This window comes from Zosterops lateralis (genome assembly GCF_965231275.1).
Source record: "Zosterops lateralis genome assembly, chromosome: 8".
Taxonomy (NCBI): Eukaryota; Metazoa; Chordata; class Aves; order Passeriformes; family Zosteropidae; genus Zosterops; species Zosterops lateralis.
The window spans coordinates 11,992,266-12,005,090 of NC_139768.1; the positions used below are offsets into that span (position 1 = coordinate 11,992,266).

Sequence of the window (12,825 nt, forward strand, 5' to 3'; positions counted from 1 at the left end):
ATAGCACAGGAGAGCATGGACAATAGAAGTTGATGTCTCTGGTGTTACATTAGCTTTTTTATGAGATAACCTTGGTAGAAAAGGTTCAGTGTTTTTGACACTGTCAAAAATCAGGCCTTTATAGCTCAATGGAACTGAAAAATTATGAATTTGTTTCTATACTTGCCTTTCTGCATTTAACTTTTTCTTTATTTCATCTCTCTTTGACGGCTCAAGGGAGCAAATCCTTCCATGTTTCAAGCTGGCACAACTCCACTAAACAGTTGTGCCAATTATTTCTAGCTGGGGACTGCCACTGGGTGTAAAGCTGCTTGTACTGAAGCTGTCGAAATTACTATCATTATGTTATTTCTTGGCATGGAAAGAAAAAAGATGAGTGAGTGTTTGGGGGGCTTTGTTTAAGTGCAACAGGCCACTTACTCATGCAAACTGCTGAAAGCCACCGGGAAGTAAGCACAGCAAGGAGAGTGAACTTCTTGAAAAAACAGATCTCATATTTAACTTGGTAAGGACGCAAAGCCATTTCTTAATGAAACCTAAAAAAACTCCAGGTCTGCCAGTTCCTTCAGAAAGGAAAAGCCTTTTTCAATGTGTTAGATTAACACTGCAGTACCTATTGTGCTGTTGCTATTATGACTCTTACAGAAATCTTTCCCACAGCTCCGGCAGGAGCTAGTTTTGTAGTGACAATGCTCAGAAAAAACCATCACATGGTTTTCCTCCACCTGAAAAACAATTTTGAAGATTTATTTCAAGTGGTCTGTAATGCTATTCACACCCTGTTCTGTAAGCTGGGAGAAAAACTCTTCTTCAGACACAAAATTAGAGTGGTCTGAAGGACAGTTGTTTTGTCTGGCAGCTGGAGGTTTGAAGAGCCTACACTGGATGTTGGTTGTGGAACACAACATTGTCCCCCTCTCAGCGCAGCAGGGCTGCTGCAGCTGCACATACCAAGGCAAATGGCAGGTCAGTACTTCACAGCCAGTATGTGTTACATCTGGTCTAGATGTTGTATTGCAACCAGTTTAACACAGCACCTCTTCTGAAGGTGGTTTTACATCGCACATAGCAAAGCTCCAGCACAGCCAGGGAGCTGCACTGAGGCTCTGACAGCGAGAACCACCTCAGGCTGCCCGAGACCTGCCCAAACAGAGGGCCAGGACACACAGAGCACAGCCCTGGCACCGCTCTGGCTTTGCCATCACCAACAGCACCACGCTCACACGTTTATAACACGTTCATTCCTCACGATGCGGTGCAGTCCTTCGCAATAAGGTTTTGACTCCACGATACAGTATAATGGGCATGGTGTTATTTGGTCAAAGGTTGGACTAGATCATCTCGAAGGGTTTTTTCAACTTCAATGATTTGGCTATTTCTGTTTGTATTTTCTCGCTGGAGCGTGCCCCGAAGTGGCGAGGACTGTGCCGTGAGGCGACAGCGTCGTGTGAGGGGTGTCACTGCCAGCAGGGCCTGGGGACGGTGTGAGGGGTGTCACTGCCAGCACGACCCCAAAGTGATGTGAGAGGTGTCACTGCCAGCACCGGCCTGGGGACGGTGTGAGAGATGTCACTGCCAGCATGGCTTAGGGACGGTGTCAGGGGTGTCACTGCCAGCATGGCCTGGGGACGGTGTGAGGTCAGTCACTGCCAGCACGGCTTAGGGACGGTGTGAGGGCAGTCACTGCCAGCACCGGCCTGGGGCAGTGTGATGAGTCACTGTCTTAGGGACGGTGTGAGGGGTGTCACCGCCAGCTCGGCCTGGGGACGGTGTGAGGGCAGTCACTGCCAGCACGGCCTCAGGACAGTGTGAGAGGTGTCACTGCCAGCACGGCCTGGGGATGGTGTGAGGGGTGTCACTGCCAGCACGGCCTGGGGACAGTGTGAGAGGTGTCACTGCCAGCACGGCCTGGGGACGGTGTGAGGGGTGTCACTGCCAGCAGGGCCTGGGGACAGTGTGAGGAGTGTCACTGCCTTAGGGACGGTGTGAGGGTGTCACTGCCAGCAGGGCCTGGGGACAGTGTGAGGAGTGTCACTGCCTTAGGGACGGTGTGAGGGTGTCACTGCCAGCACGGCCTGTGCCGGCGGAGCAGCACCCGGCACCACCCGGCATGACGGAGGCACGGCGGTGCCTAGTAGTATCCGCCCCGCTCTCCCCTTACCCTGCTGAATATCTATATATATATTTATATATTTATTTATTTATATTTGTATAAATTTATATATTTTATGTTTATATTTGTCTGTTACTCGTCTGTTTCCTCGTCACCATCCGCGGGTCCCGTCAGTGCCCCGCACCCGGCCCGGCTCCCCTTGCCAGGGCGGCTGCGCGGGCCCAGCCGCAGCCCCACGCCGGTTCCTGCGCCGCGCGGAGTTTCCGCCGCCGTGTCCTCCGCTCCCCCCGCGCCGCGCCGCGCCCCGGCCGCCGGGCGCGTTTCCACAGCCGCCCCCGTGAGCAGCATGGCGGCGGCGGCGGCCGCTCCTGCCGCCCGCGGTCTGTAGGTGGCGCGGCGGCCGAGGGCGCTCCCGGGCACGGGCTCCGCCGGCGCCTCCGCTGCGCCGCGTCCTGCGCTCCCCCTGCTCGCCGGGGCCGCGGCGGGGGCGAACGGGCTGCGCCGCGCTGCGCTCCGCCCCGCCGTGCGGGGGTGTCCGGGCGCCCGGGAGCAGCGCGGCTGCTGCAGTGCCGAGCGGAGCGGAGCGGCGGAGCTGAGGGTGCCCGCGGGGGCTCCCCGGAGGGAGGAGAGGAACAGGGCGCGGGTGCCGACTGAGAGCACTGAGAGGCTGCCCCGAGCAGAGAGGCGGCCGGAGCGGGACCATGTCTCTGCAGAGCCCGCCCGCTGCCGCCGAGGTGCCCCCCGGCCCCGCTGAGGGGCATCCGCCGGGCGCGGAGCTGAGCCAGGGCAGCGCCGCGGCCCCGTCAGCCCAGGGGGGCGGCGAGGAGGAGGAAGAAGAGGAAGAAGGGGAGAAGGAAAAGGAGAAAGAGAAGGAAAAGGAGGGAGAGAAATCGCCGCCCATCCCGTCGGCGTCCGCCGCGGCTGCCAGGGTAGGTCCCGTCAGCGCCCGGGCCCGTCTGTGCCCCTCCGGGATGGTTTGTTGTGTTTGGCGCTTTATCTGGGAGGAGAAGGGGAAGGGGGGAAGCATCGTCTTCATTTTCGTTCATATTCCTTTCCGTTGAGAGGCTTTCATTCAAGTTTTTTAAAAATAACAAGTGCATCTGTAAGCAGTGACATAATGAAGCTATAAATTCTCCATCCGCTTATAGTTAACATTTTACAACGGTCTGCTCTGTCGGGTTAGTCATGACTGAGGGTTTGCAGCATCGTGAATGTTCATTAAGGGTTCTCGGGGGTGGAGGGTTTCAGCTCTAATACACTTAATGGCAAGAGAGGTAGCTGGGTAGCTTCTGTATTTTTAACTTTTTCTTAAAAATATTTTCCGGTTTTTTGTGTTGAAGCAAAGATCACAGAACATTTTGATGGAATGGTGAGTGAATTAATGCAGGAGAAAAAAGGAGAAAGGATATTTGCCAGAATAACTTCATTTCAGAAACCTTTTTTCAGGTTTTTAATTATAGCAGAGTTGCGTTTTCCTTTCTGCTGACCACACAATATTACAGAACATAAAATTTTCCTGGCATGAGTTAGATATATAGCTTAACATCAGAACTTGTGGTAAGTTACTTCAGTCCAAAAACAGAACAAGAATGATACCAATCCTGTGGTAATAAACTTAGGAGGTTTTAGTTCAGCAGTTCTGATAAGCATCTGACTTATTAGAAATTATCATTTAAATTATCATTTAAGTTCATAAATTGAATTTGAAAGATTGTGCTTATAATATTTATGACTGTCAGGAAATAATTGTGATGTTAAACTAAGTAATTGTATGCAAACTGCAAACTCTTTGGAGCAACTCTGCCAATTTGTGTTTTGCCTAAACGTTCCAATCTTCTGACAGACTTTCAGCTTTGTAAATCTGTCAGAATGTGCAAGAATATGTTTATTCTTGTGATTCAAATACCAATTTGGTGAGAGAAGTCTGTAATGGACGAGTGCCCAGGAGTTTTTACCTTTGAATATCTTCACCTTAGACTCTTAGACTTTGAATGGCGAATGCCTGTCCTTTAGAATAAAGATACAAGTGCTGCCCTAAAATGTGTCAGGCTTAGCTCAGCTAATGAAAAATGTGTGCCCCTGGATGGCCATGTAGAATTCCAGCTACCTTAAAGGATCAGGAGAACTACTTTGTAGCTGGACATCCATCATGTACCTCTGAAGTGTCACCTGCAGGCAGAGGCTGTCTAAGGGGACCTGGTACAGAGGAGCTCAGACCTGGCTGGGTGTGGTTGTGTGTCCATTGCAGGGCAGGACTGAATTTACCAAAGAGCCTTATTGGGGTTCAGTGGTGTGTTACAGCAGGGGAGAGAGAGTGTTTTGTGGACAGATGTCATAGGCTGTCAGCAAAGGGGTGATAGTTTGGGTGTCACCATTCAGATTCTGGAAAGAAACTTGTGGAAAGCAAAGGAATTTGCTCCCTAATAAATAGGAGCGATTAGAGACTTCTATAAAGGAAAATCAGTCCAAAGTCACACCTTTCAAGCTATGAATGGAAGGGAAAATCCTGCTTCCTGTGAAGCCTGTTGAACTGTCAGATGCCTTTTTGAAATCTGAGTGTCTTCTATGTCTTGCACTGAGAAGAAAGTCTTTTCATCCTCACTAGTCTTTGCTTGCCATATAAATAAGTGTCTTGAGTAAGCAGTGTTAGGGCTAACACAGGATTTTCAAGAAACTCTTCTAGATGATCTTTTGTCACTTCTGACAAAGCAGGCTGTATGTGCTCTTTGCAAACATTTTAACTTGTTTTCACTATTTCATTTAACTTAAATAATGAAACATACAGTTTTATAAAGTATAATACTAGTACCTCTCCAGTCTTATGGAAGACTTGATGCTTTGGAAAACTTCCAGTAAGAAGCCAGCAGAGTTGTGGGTTATTAATATGATCTTAAAAGAGGACTAAAGATCACTTTGATCCACTTACTCCCTCTAAGCGTATTCATTCCTTTTGGTGGGTGGGAGGGGGATGGTGGATGTTCAGTTTTCTGATGGCAGTGTGCTTGTAGAGTCTTAGGCTCTAAAAGCTCAGCGGTCTCCTATGAAATATTTAAGTATGACAGGATGCTGTGCACTTGCCCTACATTACTCCCCCAGAGGTTGTCAGAGTTTCTTATTAATAAACATGAAGTTCCCCTTCAGGGCTTCCCAATAAAGCCTTTGTCCATATAATTGTCTAATATTGTTGGAACTGTACTTGAAACAGGATAATGATCTTAAAGAGGGCATGCAGGTTTTGTTCTTCATGGTCACTGCTGAGGGAGGTGGCAGTAAGGGGAAAGTTTTTAAAAACTGTTCACCCATAGTATTTCAATGACATGGCTGGAGTAAAACCTAGAAAGCTAAGTCAGTCAAAAAGGCTGTCACAATGATTTATTTAACAAAAACTCCTTTTTTTCAATTATCTGTGCTATCTATTCCCTATTAATCATAATTAGACTAGTCTGTGCCTCAGAGCTTTTCTGCCTGGAGCACACATTTTGTGACAGAGCAGATTAACCTCAGATCTGGATTTGTTTAAAAGTTCTTTTTCAGTCACTAATGTTTGTCCAGGGTCTGTTTTTTTTCCAGTCATGTGCCAGGTGATTTTTAAGAATCATCTTAATGGTATTTCCAAGTTTATAGACTAAAAGGAAATGCTAATTTAAAATTACACTGGTAATTACATTTTACTTTGGAATGTTTGTTGCATATAAGGAATTTGGAACTAGGAGTTGAAATTTTGCAAAAATGCTAATTTTAGAAATTGCAATTTGATATTTTTAAAGCCAGAAGTCCTGATGATTGTTCGAATTTACAATTTAGCGAGTTACAAGCCACAGAAAAATAGCTTTATGTGCCACAGTTATTTAAAATTCCTGGCAGTGTACCAGCTTGTGTACACTGTGGTGTGGTAGGCTTATGGGCTGTGTTATTACCCTTCTGGTGGTTTTTCAGGATGTTGTGGTGGAAGTGAAGTGCTTTTCTTAGAACTATGACTGCATGTCTTAGTCCAAATGTATTTCTGTTAAGGGGAAATGTACTGGTTCAAAAATTTTGGTAGGATATTTCATTAATTATTCTAGAACATGTATTCTCATTTGCAAAATTAAAGTTTTTGTTTGTGAGGAAACATATTTCCAACTGAGAGCACAGATGCCAGCTATCAGGAAAATGAGTCTCTAGGTTACTGTGAGGTTGAAAATCATGATGTGCAGGAAGTGTGTATATATATTTTTTGAGTTGATCTACCTTCTCCTCATATCAATCGATGACTTGGAACTGAGATGAAAATTAAAATATTCATAATGAGACTTCTGTCATCTTGGGCAAGCCTCTTAACCCTACCTACGCTTTGCAAATTCTGTAGTCAATAACTATATCTAACAGCACCCAGTGCTGATGAGCCAAACAGACTAATTGGCACAATCTTTTGGAAGTCTGATGTGCAATTTCACTTCTGTTTGCTGTTAAAACACATTAGTACTCAACAAGTCCTAGCAGAGACATGTGCAGACTCCTTGGTGACAGCATGAACAGGTGCTCAAGCAGGGAGTCTTTCAGCACTTTGCTAACCAGTGTTAGTTGGTCAACCTTTCTTCAGTGGCAGCAGATGCTGACCATTTTGAGTCGTTAGGGAGTTTTACCCAGGTAGGCAATATTGAAACTTTTTAGCAGGTTGGAATTTTTGGCCCCACATTTCAAGTCTTGGGAAATTTGTCTAAACTACTTGAATATATTAGGGCTATTTGGAAAAAGAAATACGTGGCATTTTCTTTTGTTTAAACTGAGCTGGATGTTGTGAAAAGTATAAAAGTAGATATTTGTATGCAGAAAGGTAGAATATCATTGACAGCATCCTAATTGTATTGTGTTTTCCTCACAGTAATCCAAGGATATCTTCATGTCCTGCAAATGAATACTTGAGTTTTTTTAATGTAATGGAAAGGAATTTTGTGGTACCTCTCCTGAGTCAATTTGAAACAAACTTGCAGAATCATTATTTTTGTCTTACTTGGTTATTAGCAGACAGATTTTCAAGATAAAAGATAGTTAAGAATTCTGTGTAATACCTCACTAGGAAGTTTACTCTAGCAGTCATGTATTAGCCCTTTAGAGCATACTGTCATCTTAATTACAGGGGTTGGAGGAAGGAGCCAAAAATCAGTTCTCCACTTTCAGCAATTTCATCACAACTATCAACCAAAAGAAAGAAGACGTCGGAAACAGAAATTCGCCTACGCAACTTGTTATACCTAACATCAAAAATGGTAAGAGAAAAAAAGCCCCTGTGTTACTTAGTTACCAAGTTTAGAATTTTCTCAATTTTCTCCCAATGTTTGTATTGTCATAATGCCAGAAAATCTAGAAATCTAGATTTTATTAAATTACACTGGTTGTACATTGTACAGGCAGTGATATATATATATATATATGATAGCCCATCCTCAGTAGAGGTTGTGTCATAGACACAAGTTGGATAAGAAAAAACAAATAGACCTGGAGGATGAAATAACCATCTGAAGTTATAAAGAAAGGTACTGATTTGGCAGTCTATCTGCAGATATTCTTTGTCTAGCTGCAATCAGGCAGTATCTCTAGAAATCGTCAGAATTTCGGAGAAAATTGTTTTATTGCCGTCTGAAGGATGGCGGGAATGAGGCAAGCATAAGGCTTTTAAGGGAGACTGTTGCTGAGAGATGGTGTTTTTCAGTGAAGATGAAAGGCCAGTGATTGCAAAAAATAAGATGCACAGACAATTGGTAAGTTCCAGAGAGCTTTACAGGTGAGAAGGAAGGTTGTTGTGCTGTGATGAGGTAACAACACTTGATGAAAAGATAGAAAAGCTTTGTATTCAGTATGATAGGCTAGAATCATGAAGCCTAGATGAGATGATGTTGTGGTTAGACCTGGAATTTTTATTAGGCTTTTGGACTAGGAGTTGCAGTAATTTGGACCTGTACAAATATTTGTCAGGTTTGTATTGATCTTGTCTCTGACCAAGTCCCCTTCAGGCTTTTGGTGCTGTGGTTCTCTAAGTCTTTATAGCACTCAGTGAATTTGAGGCAAGAAAGAGAGTACACTGAGAGACCTCAGTAGTGTGACTTTGAAACAAAACTGTTGACAAGTATTGTCAGTTTCAAAGTTGTGCAGAAAAAGAAAGGTGGTTTATAACTTGCAGCATTAGATTCTTACTAAAATAGCTATATTAGTTATACTGCAAAACTGAAAGTCAGTGCAAGACTTATATTTTTTTCAAGCAGTTTTTGTTACAGGGTAAAGAGTTGCTTTCTACTTCCAAACCAAGAGCAATCACTGAAACACAAAAGGTTTGAATGATACCTCAGACAGGATTTTTTTGCTTAGTTCAAGTCACTTTGTACTAAACAAAGGAAACCACAGTGGCTGGAGATGGCCAGTAAGAGTTCTCCCACTGTGGCATAACATACCAAAAATCTCCTTCTCTTCTGAACCCCCCTCCTTTTTTTTGGTACCTGGAAAGAATTATAAACTCTAAACACCACTCTCTTGAAATGCCCTCAATTTTGGTTGCAGATAGTGCTGTCCCAGTTGTAATTACTGCCTCATCAGTACTTAGTTGCTAATATTCACCACACTAATGTGTGACAATATTTATTGTAATCAAGGATATGTTGAAATAGAGCTCAGTGTGTAAAATTGAGCAGAGGCTGTGGTAGTTTCAGGATCAGAGTAACCTGCCTGTATAAAACCAGACTATTTTTAGTAACAGTTGAAGGTGAATTTTGAAGTGTGTATTCTGTGGAGAAATTAACCATTTAAACAGATTTATCAGTTAAAAAATGCTGCTTTTGCTAATCTGGCATTCAAGAATAATGCTTGGTTGGTGTTTGGGTTTTTTTGCACTTTATCTATACATGTGATGTCTCTGAACTCATGTAGCTGTATATATATGTGCATATACTGGTAATACTTCAGGTTTGTAATAATGTTAATTTCATTGAAAACGAAGGTGTAGAAAAGCTGATCCTGGTAAATACAGCATGAAAAGTAGGGGGATGTTTGTGTGCTACATAGCTGCCATATATAATGGGTCTTCTAATATAACAATGATGTCGTATGAAATTAATATGCTAAAGAGATTGTTCTAGTTCTTTTCTAATGTTACAAATACAGTAAGTTTTGTTTACTTCATCTTCTTTGAAAATCTTTATTGGGCAGCAGCTGTGTTGGTCACAATGAAAATAATTGCAGTGTTCATTTACCCTGAACTTCCTTGGACTACCCAATTCTGCTTTGTATCAATGAGATTTTCTTCACCAAAGTTTTTGATTATTCCTTAAGCAGTGATGCATTTCTGAAATTTTTACTTGATGTAGCTGGGCAAGAAGCCAGAAATTACTGGGTTTTCTTGTCTTGTAATATTGTGTTATTGCTGTTTATCAACTCAATACATAAAGTTTTCCATTTCTACTCAATGAAACTCAAGTGGTGAATCTTAATTAGTATTCTTTACTGGCAGAAGAGCAAATAAATCTATGTACAAATAAACTTGATTAATGACAAAACATACTGAAGTTGACCATATGTGTTGAAGATACTATTAAAAATCAGTTTTAGTATATGTACATTAAACTGCAATTTCATTGCTGACAGGGTGCAAGTTACCAACTTAGCACCTGCAGCCTCAATTTACTGAATTGAGGAGCAGCTTCTGCAGGCAGATGTCTCTTCTACAGATGTAGAAAGAATATTTTCCTTATTTCAGCGTGTTCAGCTGGTTACAACTCAATGTTTAATCCATTTAAAATAGAGAAGACAGAATGAGAGTTAAATCAAAAATCTTGTTATTCTCAGAGTATAAAAAATAAGACAAATTCTTAGATTCTTTAAAATCAGTCCATCCTGCTTTCAGAGAATGATGTTCAGTAGCAGAACGTTTGCATGGTTGGATTGTTTGGCACCTTGGCTTAGACTAATTTATTGTCTCTGTGTCTGCTTTGTTTTTTTCACTTACTACTCATATCTTAAAATAGTTAAAACTCCAGCTATGAGAATGAACAAGGTTCCATATCAGTAATCGAAGCCATCCTCAGGGGACTGAGGGCAGTTCTGATCTGTTATCTCATGAATGGTGGCTGAGTTAAGTCACAGTGATAGTGTCTCTGTCATGACCATGAGTGAGAAAAATCTGCTTTGGGATTCATGGCACTTTCTTAGCATCTGTTTCCCTGCTGTGATAAATGGAGTAGGCAGCAGTGTAGTGATACTACTTTGATGTTTAGTTAATTAAAAAAAAAAACAAATCTTCAAAAAGGCTTAGAGGGTGCTTAGACAATTCATAGAGGATTTTCATTAAATATGTATGACTTTTGAGGACACTTTTATTTTATATAGTGTCTTTTATCCTAAACATATGTCACAATTCATGTAAATGCTTTTAAAAATGAGCAGCATAAATCAGTCTGTAAGAGTTTTTGAGAATGCTTGTGAAGACACTGTCAAAATGAGTGTTGGAAATGCAGTGGAAATATTTTTTCATGTTTTGGGTAGGCTTACCTTGGCTGAGTACGAGACACCCCCAAGCTGCTCTATGGCTTCACCTCCTCAACAGGACATGGGGAGAAAATTAGATGAAAAAGCTCGTAGATTAAGACTGGGAGTACACTTTCCAATTATTGTCATAGGCAGAACAGACTTGAGGATATTAATTTATTGCTAGTTAAACAAAATAGAAACAAAACTCAAAACACCTTCCCTTTCCTTGCTTACCACATCTTCCCTTGTTCTCAATCTCAACTTCTCTTCAATTCTGCCAGCAGCCTGATCAGGCATGGGCTCTCCACTGGCTGCAGGGGAATCTCTGCTCCAGACGCTGGAGCACCTCCTCCTTCGCCTTCTTTTGCACTCACATGGGTGTCTGTAGGGTAGTTTCTTTCTTCTTTTTTTTTTTTTTTTTTTTTTTTAATCCCTCCTCTCTCTCAGCTGCTGTACAGTTTTGTTTACCCTTTCCTAAATATATTCTCACAGGGGTACCACTGTCACTGATGGGCTCAGCTTTGGCCTGTGGTGGGTGTGTTTTGGAGCTGTGCCAGACACAGAGGCAGCTTCATCTCTCCTCTCACAGTATCTGCACTGTTGTCAAGTCTTGCCACACTAATCTGATGAAATATTCTCAGATCAAATAGGAAGGAAGGAGTAGAATAGAAAGACCTTGGCAAAGCAGTGCTGGTTGTACTAGAATAGGCAGCCAGATTTATTGAGAAGTGTTCAAAGATGCTTCTGTTTCACCACTAATTCTCTGTAAGACAAAAAAAGTTTGTGTTTCCCATTTAGTTTTTTGGAGAGATTCTTTATGGAATCTGTAGATCCACAGTCATCTCTAGCTAAAATGGTGTAGAAAAAAGATTTAAGTTTTATCCTTGTATGATAGTTGGACTTTGGTATGGTTGCACATGAGATTTTTCTTAGCTGTAAGGAGCACCAGTGTCGCAGTTTGTATATTCAATATTTACAATTTATATCGGATATACAATTATGGGCAACACTGCTACTTTTCTTAGTTAACCAAATTTCCCATCATGTCTGCATGTGCACATGGTAAGAAAAATACCTTTTTAAGGAATTAGAATCAAGCACTTAGAGTTTCCTTTTTTTCCTGGTACCAATTTATTTGTGTTGGATGCATTATATTTCCTCTTCTTTACCTTTCTTTCAAGGGAGAGACCTCCCAGCTCTTTGCCTCGATGTACGGCAAAAGCAGCGCATGTCTATGGACACGTTACCCCAAGAACTGAAAGCACCGTTGCCTCCTGAGCCTTCCCTTCCAGTTCGAACCAAAACTGTGAAAGATTTTCAGTAAGTTATACTGGTGTTCGTAGAAGTGTGCTTTCTTCCTTTCTTTGGAATTCTTTTCATTTTGACCCAATCCGTACACTTGATTTTGTAAATCTCAAATGAGGAAACAGTTTCGGTAAGACTGGCAAGGAGTTAGTCTGGGTATGATGGTGGAATTGATAACTCTATTACTGTGAAAACTGTCAGAATATTTTTTCTAGCTTGAAATGTTGTTCCACACAAAAAATGGCCAAACATATATTTCAGAATTAGAAATGCAGTGAAACATTTCATTTTGGAAAAGAATATGTATGACTTATTGTAGGCTGGCAAATCCCTTGCAGTCTTAGGTGTTTTGGTTATACTGGGAATGACGTCTCTCTTCCCCGTTTGAAATGGGAAGGAAAATATACTGGGAACAACTTCTCTCTTCCCTGTTTTAAAGGGGAAGGAAAAGGAAGGTGATCCTTTGCTGGTATTCAGCTGAATTTTTTTCCATATTCAGATTTTTGTATCTATTGACTGTTGCCTCTAGATTACCTGTGGCAGTGTTTGTAAAAAACCTCCTTCCTCATATCTAATCTAAATCAACCCTCCTGCAGGTTAAAGCCATTAGCCCTTGTCCTGTCCATTTGAATCCCCCTCTGTGAGCCCCTACCACCTCTCCTTTTCCCCTCTCCCACGACTGCCATCCTCCAGGCAGGGCTAGGTCCTTCTCAGTTGGATCTGGCAGCTGCTCCCTGCACCAAGCTGGGTTTGGATTTCCTCATGCTGAGGATTTCTTGCACGGCCTGCAGCAAAGCAAGAGGAAGCAGCTTCCAGGGGAAGGCCTTGCACAAGTCCAGGTAGATGATATCATTCTTCTGTCACCCACCAGCACTGGAAGGCTACTGTAGAAGGCCACCAAATTTGTCAGG

At 42.6% G+C, this 12,825-nt stretch overlaps 1 protein-coding gene across 1 annotated transcript in view; it reads left to right on the top strand.

Annotated features, from left to right (window-relative positions):
* The first annotated feature begins 2,799 nt into the window (after positions 1 to 2,799).
* The window catches only part of HECTD2 (HECT domain E3 ubiquitin protein ligase 2), a 33,541-nt gene continuing 23,515 nt past the window's right edge, over positions 2,800 to 12,825 (top strand). Inside the window, exons 1-3 of the mRNA XM_083865986.1 lie at positions 2,800 to 3,042; positions 7,233 to 7,362; positions 11,791 to 11,929. Coding sequence (XP_083722112.1) covers positions 2,815 to 3,042; positions 7,233 to 7,362; positions 11,791 to 11,929 — 497 coding nt within the window. The 5' untranslated portion in view covers positions 2,800 to 2,814. The remainder of the gene's footprint in view (positions 3,043 to 7,232; positions 7,363 to 11,790; positions 11,930 to 12,825) is intronic.